This window comes from Ranitomeya imitator, chromosome 2, assembly GCF_032444005.1.
Source record: "Ranitomeya imitator isolate aRanImi1 chromosome 2, aRanImi1.pri, whole genome shotgun sequence".
Taxonomy (NCBI): domain Eukaryota; kingdom Metazoa; phylum Chordata; class Amphibia; order Anura; family Dendrobatidae; genus Ranitomeya; species Ranitomeya imitator.
The window spans coordinates 176,586,113-176,599,113 of NC_091283.1; the positions used below are offsets into that span (position 1 = coordinate 176,586,113).

General features: G+C 49.8%; 2 protein-coding genes across 3 annotated transcripts in view; one reads left to right on the plus strand and one right to left on the minus strand.

Annotated features, from left to right (window-relative positions):
* The window catches only part of DYNC2I2 (dynein 2 intermediate chain 2), a 457,867-nt gene that overhangs the window by 396,815 nt on the left and 48,051 nt on the right, over positions 1–13,001 (plus strand). The window lies entirely within an intron of this gene.
* On the minus strand, positions 280–5,686 carry SET (SET nuclear proto-oncogene). 2 transcript variants are annotated; one of them, XM_069748055.1, is made up of 8 exons: positions 5,238–5,686; positions 4,084–4,141; positions 3,519–3,661; positions 2,975–3,078; positions 2,780–2,893; positions 1,922–2,092; positions 1,662–1,821; positions 280–1,266 (listed from the first exon to the last, which is right to left on the minus strand). In XM_069748055.1, coding segments are annotated over exons 1-8 (825 nt in total). In that variant the 5' UTR covers positions 5,311–5,686; the 3' UTR covers positions 280–1,264. The 2 variants fall into 2 exon arrangements, with proteins under 2 accessions (XP_069604156.1, XP_069604154.1); XM_069748053.1 differs by having other exon boundaries at positions 1,666–1,821; positions 5,238–5,671.

The window sequence follows — 13,001 nt, forward strand, 5'->3', positions numbered from 1 at the left end:
AAAAAATAGTTTTTTTTTTTTAACCACAAAGACTCCGTCCTAGACGGAGCATAGAGGTGCTGACCGTATACCGCTGACAACCAGCGCCATGCGCCTCTTGGCTTTGCTTGGCTGGTTAGTTTGGAGGTTACTACAAAATGCCCTGTATCAAAAAACATTAATCATCAGTCTGGAAGATAGGGAGAATGGGGTCAGGGGAAAACAAAAAATGACAACAAATGAGGGTGTGAACATACAGGCAGGGAAGAAGGCGGCATCCAAGTGAAAACCAGTAGTCCCTTTGTGTACACATTTAGTTTTATTGTAACAAAGCAACTTGTACACTTTAATGTTTAAAACTGAGCATTTGTCTTTATCCAGAGGGAAAGAAAAAAAAAAGTTTGTTAAAGTCCGTTTCTAATATTTTCCTGCAGGGGCCTGTAGAGAGGAGGCGCCTGAAGGATATCAGAGCCGAGAGCCGCCGGATTTTTTTGCTTGTTTTAAAAGTGTCTTAAATTGCATGGATGTCTGCAAAAACATCACAAACATGCCAAAAGAGAAAAAGCCATGTTTCCAAAATGCCCAACCTAGCCCACCCACCCCTCCCTGTTGTCTGAAAACCCCCCCACTTTCTAACCCACCCCCAGTTTTTATATATTTTTTTTTTACCTTTTTTGTTATTTTGTAAAGAAAAAAAAAAAAATAGACTGATACATGTTGGTAAATGCTATGTATCCATATTCACATGGAAACAGTGTAATCTCTGAGCCCAATATACACAGGAAGGAAAGGAAGGGGGAAAAAAATGTAAGCGAGAAGGCTAGACCGCTGCTATACACTATCACAATGTCCCGGGATCATCCGCACCCCCACCAGCAGTGGCGGGCAGAGGGGCATCTGGGTCCCTTACACCATAAGATGTACAATGTATATTGTTTATTGAATGAAGAATGACTTGTGAACAGAAACAGGTTTAGAGATTTTGACTGTATTTTTACTCAGTTCTCACCTCTCCCCCCCAAAAAATAAAGTTATGAATCATGGTATAAAGAGGGGAGGGGGGAATGGGAAGAAAGGACCAAGAACAAGGCGACTGAGCACACAAAAATAAAATAGAAAAAAAAAAAGGGGATAAGAAAAATTGAGGGAGGGAGAAGGAAAAAAAACAAAACAAAAAAACAAAACTTAACAGCATCTTGCTCCCAGGGACTGGATGAAGAGAAGAAAAAAAAATAAAAAGGGTGGAATCCAAACATTGCAATCTTAATCATCTTCACCTTCATCTTCCTGTAGACAGAAAAAATAAAAAAAGGTCTCAGTATTTAAAGGATAAATAGTCTCAACAGTACTGATTAATGGTGGTGTTGTATCTTCTAGCACATTGAGATGTGTCGTTAATATCGGAGATGCAGATCTTGAGATCAGGGCCCTGTCACACCGTCAAAAAAAAAGTCTCCGTTCCCAACAGCGTGTGACGGGGACCCGTTGGAGATTTTCATTTATCGGTTATTTACGGCACATCCTCTCAATATGCCAGAAAATTAAACACTACAATTAACGCACGTCCAGCAAAAGTAGCTCCAAAGCTAAAAAATTAAAAACTGTGGCTCAAGTAATTTAGCATTTCTCAGGCTTTACAATAAATATGCATGCATATAGTAAGTAATAAAGATTTTACGTACATACCTCGGCTTCTTCTCCCTCTTCGTCTTCATCATCGTCCTCCTCTCCTTCAACCTCATCTTCATCTCCTTCCTCGTCGATATCTTCCAATCCTTCTTCCTCTTCGTCGTCATCATCTTCTTCCTCACCTTCGCCTTCTTCGTCCTCCATGTCAGGAACCTTTGATAATGAGTGAAGTAAACAGATTAGTATGACCAAGTCTCCACCCTTCAGGAAGAGCCTCTATTCAAAAAAAATAAAAAATGCATCTGCTACTCACCAGGTAGTACTGTAATGGATTTGGCCAGATGTCGTCCTTTATGACCTCTCCTAACTCATCAGCGCCAGCATCTGAATGATCTGTGAACCAAGTGAAGAAGCTTTCGGGCTCTTCGTGCTGCCGCTTTCGGCTGGCTTTGTTCTGTGTTTGGCTGGAACGTTTTGTCAAATCCTAAAATGAATAACCAAAGCATTAGAAAAGTAAAAACCCCATTTCAATAGGACAGTAAATCGATCTCTAAATTTATAGTAGCCACAATACATATTCCTTCTACCAGGATATCCATTTAGTATTTGCAAGTAATCAGTTCCCATCCCCAAAACTGGATAAGTTTATTTTTTTGGTTAAAGATGTTTAGAGGCCTGATAAATATTGCGTTTGATACCAGAAAGAGCTCTTTACTCAGCTTCTAGAAAATAAGCAGTGGTGCTAAAAAACAACAACAAAACAATAGATGTCTGGCATGAAATGTATTTTAATACCCTATCTGAATGCATATGACAGTCACAGGGCCTAAGCTTTACCAATAAGTTACAGAATGTAAACTCACAAGTTTGATGCAACTGTGATAAAAGTTTTGCTTTTGCCACATGGCATCTAAAGTCCATAAAATTGTGCAAAAATAATCCAGAATTATCTCATAGCTACTTCTGAATATATAAAAAGCATTAACTGAATTGTAGTTATCCTCCAAGCAAATATACACAAGTATAAAGTAGTGATGGTGGAAAGCACTTTCCGGACCATATTTACAGTTGATAACAGGAAGCAATACCCTACTCATAAGAAATAGCGACTAAAACCAAAACAGACCTAATACACAGGGAGCTGTGTCACCGTAGTTGTAGACACACATACCTTTCCAGCTTTCCATTTAATCTCTGTAGACTTTGAGGATGGGTCTCCGCTTTCATTTAAGTGGAACTCTTTAGAGAGAACTTTGTTTTCGAAGTAAGGATTCTCGTCAAAATTCTGAAACATAAGCTAAAATAGTCAGTATCGCTCATTAACATAATTGTCTGACACGTAAAGAAATGTGAAAAAGCAACTTACAAAATCTATTCTGTATCCAGATTTTATGTCCTCAAACTCTGTCACTTCCACCCTGGTCAGATAGTGAAGGGCTTCTTCGTCTTCTTCACCCAAAAGCGCAGACACTGCACGTAAAGAAGACATACACATTAGGTATTTACTGACATTGGCCTCAGCAGTGAAAGAAAATATGGTATTGTAGCTCTATTACTAGAATAGGATTCAGCTGCAATACCAGAAACAGCCTATACACAAAAGTGGCGCTATTATATACACAACGCATGAAAAATGCCATGTGGTCCTCATCCGCCATTTCCATTATTTAGCAGCTTAATTTTTTTTTTTCAAAAAATAAATGCAAAAGGGAAAGTTGAGCAATTGCCCATAGAAACCAGACCTCTATAAAAGGAAAGTGACAGCTCCACTATTGCTTTGCCAATTACCTCCTTTCCTCAATTTAGGCTTAAGTCCTACTACAGTTGAGGCTGGGAATGGTAGTACTTGCAGGTAGTAGAACCAAGTTATGATTCCCTGGACAATTGACCATATAATTCTTCATTCTTACCTTGTGGGTGATTGACGAATGTCGTGACCCAAAAATTGGGGATTTTGGCGATCAGTTCTGATCTCTTCTGAAAGAATGGCTGGCGGAGTTTGTTGTATTTCTGTTCTACTTTCAAGATTTCCTCGCTGGCTTGTTCATTCAGTCTATAAAAACAAACGGGGATTAATAGGGAAACGTGAAAAGTAAAAAAAAAAAAAAAAAAGGATGTACAGGACAAACGACATCAAAAAGATCACTCCTCATACATCACTGAACCGCCAACGGAAAATGGGTTCTGAATTCAGGTAAGTGATGGTCAGAGGAGGAACCAACACTAGGCTTAAGTCTGACCTCAAAGCAGTGATACACACATCACCCCTCCTCCACACCAGGGGGGCACAACCCCAGCCCCCAACACTGCATGCTTTCAGGATTTCTTTAGCAATGCACAAGGAGTTGGAATCATCACCTGTGCAGGTGATTCAGTTATCACCTATGCAATACTAAGGAAATCCTGAAGACTGCTTGTGGCCTATGAACCTTCCTGCTCCAAACACTTGGATATCCACTGATCAGGACAACGTACCTGTCTATTTCATTCTGTACTTCGTCAATATGCTCGATCGCTTCCTGTTGCTCTTTTTCTGGAAAATAAGGTGGAATTAATTTTGGTGACCTTGTGCATGAAACAGCCACATTCCGCACCCAAAGGAAAAGGTTCACTAATTGCAAGGAAGCAGCACATGGGGATCAGAAGTAGTCTTGGAAATGTTTGGGGGGCATCTTATCAGGCTGATATGCTGTATTAGGTAAAAACAAGGATCGGGAATGGACATTCATACATTATTATCTCTTTAGTGTTGGATGTATCTCCTATACAGGAGACGGTCCCCAGATCCCACAGAAGTGGGCGAGGATGGCCCATGTTTCTGTAGCCTCAATACTACAGTGGGGTGCCATTGGGGGGATTGCAAACCCACATTATAACAAGGGTTAAAAGTGACTGGCCTAACACTCGATAGTTGGAACGTATAGATAAACCCGCATCCCTATGTATTGAATGAAGCGACGCAGATTTTTTCAGTGCACTCTCGCAGCAGATTCGTTACAGTCACGGATGGATTCACCATATGGAAATGGACAATAAATGCCCGTTTATAATCTAGTGATAAAGTTTCGGGGGGGGGGGGGGGGGGGAGGAGAAATCCGACTGTGGACAATACCAAAACTCCAGTCTGGAGGGGTGTTCTGTCTCCGCACTCTGGGGGCAGCACTAGTAAACACCGCGCACACACGTGGGCTGCCTGCGATGGCGGAGGAGGGGGGAGCGGAAGAGGCCTGCTCACTACAGCGGGAAGGACAAAACCCACAGGCCGCGGGACCCACGTGGAGGCTAGGCCGCGGCCTGGGGCGCTACAGGCGGCTGCAGAGGGGCGCAGCACCCCGGGGCCGCCGCCTCCACCTCCCGCGGCCTGCGCCATGCGGATCCGGACGGAAGCATCATGGCGGAGGACAATGAAGCCGCGGGCTCCTTCCTGCGCAGCGCGGGGAACAGCCCCCCAGAGCGGCCCCGGGCCGTCCCGACCACCGCGAGGCTGAGCGCCCGTCCCCCGCAGGCGAGCCCCGCCGCCCCGGGATCCCCAGGGCCTCTCCCGCTGCTCCCCGGCGAGCCCGCCTTCCGCCGCGGAAAATGGCCGCCCACCCCCCCTCCAGCCAGCACACAGCGGCCGCGGCTCTCACCTGAGGTCTCGTCCGCTCCGTCGTGGTTGGAGTTCACCTCCTTTTTACTAAGTTTGGCCGCCGGCGCCGACATGTTGGGAGTGCGGGGAGAGAAAGAGGCGAGGAGCGCGGAGAAGGGTGAGGAGGTGCAGGCTCAGGCCTGGCGGGCTGGCAGCAGAGGAGGCGGCGAGAGGAAGCTCCTCGGTGAGGCGGTGCAGGGCCCGCTCCTGGGACGGAACACCGCGGTAGTATGCGCCCTCTCCTAGTGGCTGCTGTGCGGAGCAGAGCGACGACCTAGAGCGGGAGAGAGAGAGCGGGGAGCGCGATGGCCGCTGCTGTGTGAGGTAAATCTCGCTCCCGACCAATGTGTGTGAGAGAGAAAGGAGGGGGTGGGAGGGACGCACTGCGCTCGGCACCAACACTCGCTCCCGCTCTAGACGGTACCACCTCCCAGCAAAGGGGTGGTAGCTAACCAACAGGGCGGGAAGTACAACTGTTCTGTACGCAGCAGCTCCGCCCACTTTCCCCTTCACTTACCATACGAGGGTGGGGCGACCCGAAGACGAGGGGGCTGTCTTGGGAGCGTCAGGGACGATACCGCAATCCTATTGGACGGGGAAGGGAGCGTCTGGAGTCACGTGGTGCGGTGGGCAGGGTGATGGATAGGCTTGTGAATGCGCTTTCAGTTCCCGCCGCACGCCGGGTGGAGTGGGCGTGTGCGTGGAGGCTCCTCCCAATCCCGCACCCGTGGCCTTGCCACCCATTCAGTGCCGAACCCGTCGTCCTTTTATACTATTGGGGGGGGGGGGGGGGATAGCGGTTGTCAGGGCTCTGTTGTCGGTAGCCATGGAAACTCCGACTAAATTGGGATTTTATCAGTTTATGACTGGAGCTCAGGGTCACCTAATGGCTTTGTACAAGCGGAGCACATGGTGCAGAGCGAAGGCGTCCTGCATAACTATAGCAACATTCTAGAGCGGAGGCCTCATCTGCCCAGTGGGGCGTCCTCCATAACTATAGCAACATTCTAGAGCGGAGGCCTCATCTGCCCAGTGGGCGTCCTGCATAACTATAGCAACATTCTAGAGCGGAGGCCTCATCTGCCCAGTGGGGCATCCACCATGACTATAGCAACATTCTAGAGCGGAGGCCTCATCTGCCCAGTGGGCGTCCACCATAACTATAGCAACATTCTAGAGCGGAGGCCTCATCTGCCCAGTGGGGCGTCCACCATAATTACAGCAATATTCTAGAGCGGAGGCCTCATCTGCCCAGTGGGGCGTCCATAAATGAAGCAATATTCTAGAGCGGAGGCCTCATCTGCCCAGTGGGGCATCCACCATAACTATAGCAATATTCTAGAGCGGAGGCCTCATCTGTCCAGTGGGCGTCCACCATAAATGAAGCAATATTCTAGAGCGGAGGCCTCATCTGCCCAGTGGGGCGTCCACCATAAATGAAGCAATATTCTAGAGCGGAGGCCTCATCTGCCCAGCGGGGCATCCACCATAACTATAGCAATATTCTAGAGCGGAGGCCTCATCTGCCCAGTGGGCGTCCACCATAATTACAGCAATATTCTAGAGCGGAGGCCTCATCTGCCCGGTGGGGCATCCACCATGACTATAGCAATATTCTAGAGTGGAGGCCTCATCTGCCCAGTGGGGCATCCACCATAACTATAGCAACATTCTAGAGCGGAGGCCTCATCTGCCCAGTGGGGCGTCCACCATAACTATAGCAACATTCTAGAGCGGAGGCCTCATCTGTCCAGTGGGGCATCCACCATAACTATAGCAACATTCTAGAGCGGAGGCCTCATCTGCCCAGTGGGGCGTCCACCATGACTATAGCAACATTCTAGAGCGGAGGCCTCATCTGCCCAGTGGGCGTCCTGCATAACTATAGCAACATTCTAGAGCGGAGGCCTCATCTGCCCAGTGGGGCATCCACCATGACTATAGCAACATTCTAGAGCGGAGGCCTCATCTGCCCAGTGGGCGTCCACCATAACTATAGCAACATTCTAGAGCGGAGGCCTCATCTGCCCAGTGGGGCGTCCACCATAATTACAGCAATATTCTAGAGCGGAGGCCTCATCTGCCCAGTGGGGCGTCCATAAATGAAGCAATATTCTAGAGCGGAGGCCTCATCTGCCCAGTGGGGCATCCACCATAACTATAGCAATATTCTAGAGCGGAGGCCTCATCTGTCCAGTGGGCGTCCACCATAAATGAAGCAATATTCTAGAGCGGAGGCCTCATCTGCCCAGTGGGGCGTCCACCATAAATGAAGCAATATTCTAGAGCGGAGGCCTCATCTGCCCAGCGGGGCATCCACCATAACTATAGCAATATTCTAGAGCGGAGGCCTCATCTGCCCAGTGGGCGTCCACCATAATTACAGCAATATTCTAGAGCGGAGGCCTCATCTGCCCGGTGGGGCATCCACCATGACTATAGCAATATTCTAGAGTGGAGGCCTCATCTGCCCAGTGGGGCATCCACCATAACTATAGCAACATTCTAGAGCGGAGGCCTCATCTGCCCAGTGGGGCGTCCACCATAACTATAGCAACATTCTAGAGCGGAGGCCTCATCTGTCCAGTGGGGCATCCACCATAACTATAGCAACATTCTAGAGCGGAGGCCTCATCTGCCCAGTGGGGCGTCCACCATAACTATAGCAACATTCTAGAGCGGAGGCCTCATCTGCCCAGTGGGGCGTCCACCATAACTATAGCAACATTCTAGAGCGGAGGCCTCATCTGCCCAGTGGGGCATCCACCATAAATGAAGCAATATTCTATAGCGGAGGCCTCATCTGCCCAGTGGGGCATCCACCATAATTATAGCAATATTCTAGAGCGGAGGCCTCATCTGCCCACTGGGGCATCCACCATAATTATAGCAACATTCTAGAGCGGAGGCCTCATCTGCCCAGTGGGGCGTCCACCATGACTATAGCAATATTCTAGAGCGGAGGCCTCATCTGCCCAGTGGGGCGTCCACCATAAATGAAGCAATATTCTAGAGCGGAGGCCTCATCTGCCCAGTGGGGCGTCCACCATAATTATAGCAATATTCTAGAGCGGAGGCCTCATCTGTCCAGTGGGGCATCCACCATAACTATAGCAATATTCTAGAGCGGAGGCCTCATCTGCCCGATGGGGCGTCCACCATAACTATAGCAATATTCTAGAGCGGAGGCCTCATCTGCCCAGTGGGGCGTCCACCATAACTATAGCAATATTCTAGAGCGGAGACCTCATCTGCCCAGTGGGGCATCCACCATAATTATAGCAATATTCTAGAGCGGAGGCCTCATCTGTCCAGTGGGGCATCCACCATAACTATAGCACAATTCTAGAGCGGAGGCCTCATCTGCCCAGTGGGGCGTCCACCATAACTATAGCAATATTCTAGAGCGGAGGCCTCATCTGCCCAGTGGGGCGTCCACCATAACTATAGCAATATTCTAGAGCGGAGGCCTCATCTGCCCGGTGGGGCGTCCACCATGACTATAGCAATATTCTAGAGCGGAGGCCTCATCTGCCCAGTGGGGCGTCCACCATAACTATAGCAATATTCTAGAGCGGAGGCCTCATCTGCCCAGTGGGGCATCCACCATAACTATAGCAATATTCTAGAGTGGAGGCCTCATCTGCCCAGTGGGGCGTCCACCATAAATGAAGCAATATTCTTGAGCGGAGGCCTCATCTGCCCAGTGGGGCGTCCACCATAATTAGAGCAATATTCTAGAGCGGAGGCCTCATCTGCCCAGTGGAGCATCCACCATGACTATAGCAATATTCTAGAGCGGAGGCCTCATCTGCCCAGTGGGGCATCCACCATAACTATAGCAACATTCTAGAGCGGAGGCCTCATCTGCCCAGTGGGGCGTCCACCATAACTATAGCAACATTCTAGAGCGGAGGCCTCATCTGCCCAGTGGGGCATCCACCATAACTATAGCAACATTCTAGAGCGGAGGCCTCATCTGCCCAGTGGGGCGTCCACCATAACTATAGCAACATTCTAGAGCGGAGGCCTCATCTGCCCAGTGGGGCATCCACCATAAATGAAGCAATATTCTAGAGCGGAGGCCTCATCTGCCCAGTGGGGCATCCACCATAATTATAGCAATATTCTAGAGCGGAGGCCTCATCTGCCCACTGGGGCATCCACCATAATTATAGCAACATTCTAGAGCGGAGGCCTCATCTGCCCAGTGGGGCGTCCACCATGACTATAGCAATATTCTAGAGCGGAGGCCTCATCGGCCCAGTGGGGCGTCCACCATAACTATAGCAATATTCTAGAGCGGAGGCCTCATCTGCCCAGTGGGGCATCCACCATAACTATAGCAATATTCTAGAGTGGAGGCCTCATCTGCCCAGTGGGGCGTCCACCATAAATGAAGCAATATTCTTGAGCGGAGGCCTCATCTGCCCAGTGGGGCGTCCACCATAATTAGAGCAATATTCTAGAGCGGAGGCCTCATCTGCCCAGTGGAGCATCCACCATGACTATAGCAATATTCTAGAGCGGAGGCCTCATCTGCCCAGTGGGGCATCCACCATAACTATAGCAACATTCTAGAGCGGAGGCCTCATCTGCCCAGTGGGGCGTCCACCATAACTATAGCAACATTCTAGAGCGGAGGCCTCATCTGCCCAGTGGGGCATCCACCATAACTATAGCAACATTCTAGAGCGGAGGCCTCATCTGCCCAGTGGGGCGTCCACCATAACTATAGCAACATTCTAGAGCGGAGGCCTCATCTGCCCAGTGGGGCATCCACCATAAATGAAGCAATATTCTAGAGCGGAGGCCTCATCTGCCCAGTGGGGCATCCACCATAATTATAGCAATATTCTAGAGCGGAGGCCTCATCTGCCCACTGGGGCATCCACCATAATTATAGCAACATTCTAGAGCGGAGGCCTCATCTGCCCAGTGGGGCGTCCACCATGACTATAGCAATATTCTAGAGCGGAGGCCTCATCTGCCCAGTGGGGCGTCCACCATAAATGAAGCAATATTCTAGAGCGGAGGCCTCATCTGCCCAGTGGGGCGTCCACCATAATTATAGCAATATTCTAGAGCGGAGGCCTCATCTGTCCAGTGGGGCATCCACCATAACTATAGCAACATTCTAGAGCGGAGGCCTCATCTGCCCGATGGGGCGTCCACCATAACTATAGCAATATTCTAGAGCGGAGGCCTCATCTGCCCAGTGGGGCGTCCACCATAACTATAGCAATATTCTAGAGCGGAGGCCTCATCTGCCCAGTGGGGCATCCACCATAATTATAGCAATATTCTAGAGCGGAGGCCTCATCTGTCCAGTGGGGCATCCACCATAACTATAGCACAATTCTAGAGCGGAGGCCTCATCTGCCCAGTGGGGCGTCCACCATAACTATAGCAATATTCTAGAGCGGAGGCCTCATCTGCCCAGTGGGGCGTCCACCATAACTATAGCAATATTCTAGAGCGGAGGCCTCATCTGCCCGGTGGGGCGTCCACCATGACTATAGCAATATTCTAGAGCGGAGGCCTCATCTGCCCAGTGGGGCGTCCACCATAACTATAGCAATATTCTAGAGCGGAGGCCTCATCTGCCCGGTGGGGCGTCCACCATAACTATAGCAATATTCTAGAGCGGAGGCCTCATCTGCCCAGTGGGGCATCCACCATAACTATAGCAATATTCTAGAGTGGAGGCCTCATCTGCCCAGTGGGGCGTCCACCATAAATGAAGCAATATTCTTGAGCGGAGGCCTCATCTGCCCAGTGGGGCGTCCACCATAATTATAGCAATATTCTAGAGCGGAGGCCTCATCTGCCCAGTGGGGCATCCACCATAACTATAGCAATATTCTAGAGTGGAGGCCTCATCTGCCCAGTGGGGCTTCCACCATAAATGAAGCAATATTCTTGAGCGGAGGCCTCATCTGCCCAGTGGGGCGTCCACCATAATTATAGCAATATTCTAGAGCGGAGGCCTCATCTGCCTAGTGGAGCATCCACCATGACTATAGCAATATTCTAGAGCGGAGGCCTCATCTGCCCAGTGGGGCATCCACCATAACTATATCAATATTCTAGAGCGGAGGCCTCATCTGCCCAGTGGGGCATCCACCATGACTATAGCAATATTCTAGAGTGGAGGCCTCATCTGCCCGGTGGGGCATCCACCATGACTATAGCAATATTCTAGAGCGGAGGCCTCATCTGCCCAGTGGGGCATCCACCATGACTATAGCAATATTCTAGAGTGGAGGCCTCATCTGCCCAGTGGGGCATCCACCATAACTATAGCAATATTCTAGAGTGGAGGCCTCATCTGCCCAGTGGGGCATCCACCATAACTATAGCAATATTCTAGAGCGGAGGCCTCATCTGCCCAGTGGGGTATCCACCATAATTATAGCAATATTCTAGAGCGGAGGCCTCATCTGCCCAGTGGGGCATCCACCATGACTATAGCAATATTCTAGAGTGGAGGCCTCATCTGCCCGGTGGGGCATCCACCATGACTATAGCAATATTCTAGAGCGGAGGCCTCATCTGCCCAGTGGGGCATCCACCATGACTATAGCAATATTCTAGAGTGGAGGCCTCATCTGCCCAGTGGGGCATCCACCATGACTATAGCAATATTCTAGAGTGGAGGCCTCATCTGCCCGGTGGGGCATCCACCATGACTATAGCAATATTCTAGAGCGGAGGCCTCATCTGCCTGGTGGGGCGTCCACCATAACTATAGCAATATTCTAGAGCGGAGGCCTCATCTGCCCAGTGGGGCATCCACCATGACTATAGCAATATTCTAGAGTGGAGGCCTCATCTGCCCAGTGGGGCATCCACCATGACTATAGCAATATTCTAGAGCGGAGGCCTCATCTGCCCAGTGGGGCATCCATCATGACTATAGCAATATTCTAGAGCGGAGGCCTCATCTGCCCAGTGGGGCATCCACCATAACTATAGCAATATTCTAGAGCGGAGACCTCATCTGCCCAGTGGGGCATCCACCATAACTATAGCAATATTCTAGAGCGGAGGCCTCATCTGCCCAGTGGGGCATCCACCATGACTATAGCAATATTCTAGAGTGGAGGCCTCATCTGCCCGGTGGGGCATCCACCATGACTATAGCAACATTCTAGAGCGGAGGCCTCATCTGCCCAGTGGGGCATCCACCATGACTATAGCAATATTCTAGAGCGGAGGCCTCATCTGCCCAGTGGGGCATCCACCATAACTATAGCAATATTCTAGAGCGGAGGCCTCATCTGCCCAGTGGGCGTCCACCATAACTATAGCAATATTCTAGAGTGGAGGCCTCATCTGCCCGGTGGGGCATCCACCATGACTATAGCAATATTCTAGAGCGGAGGCCTCATCTGCCCAGTGGGGCATCCACCATGACTATAGCAATATTCTAGAGTGGAGGCCTCATCTGCCCAGTGGGGCATCCACCATAACTATAGCAGTATTCTAGAGTGGAGGCCTCATCTGCCCAGTGGGGCATCCACCATGACTATAGCAATATTCTAGAGCGGAGGCCTCATCTGCCCAGTGGGGCATCCACCATGACTATAGCAATATTCTAGAGCGGAGGCCTCATCTGCCCAGTGGGGCATCCACCATGACTATAGCAATATTCTAGAGTGGAGGCCTCATCTGCCCAGTGGGGCATCCACCATGACTATAGCAATATTCTAGAGCGGAGGCCTTATCTGCCCAGTGGGGCATCCACCATGACTATAGCAAT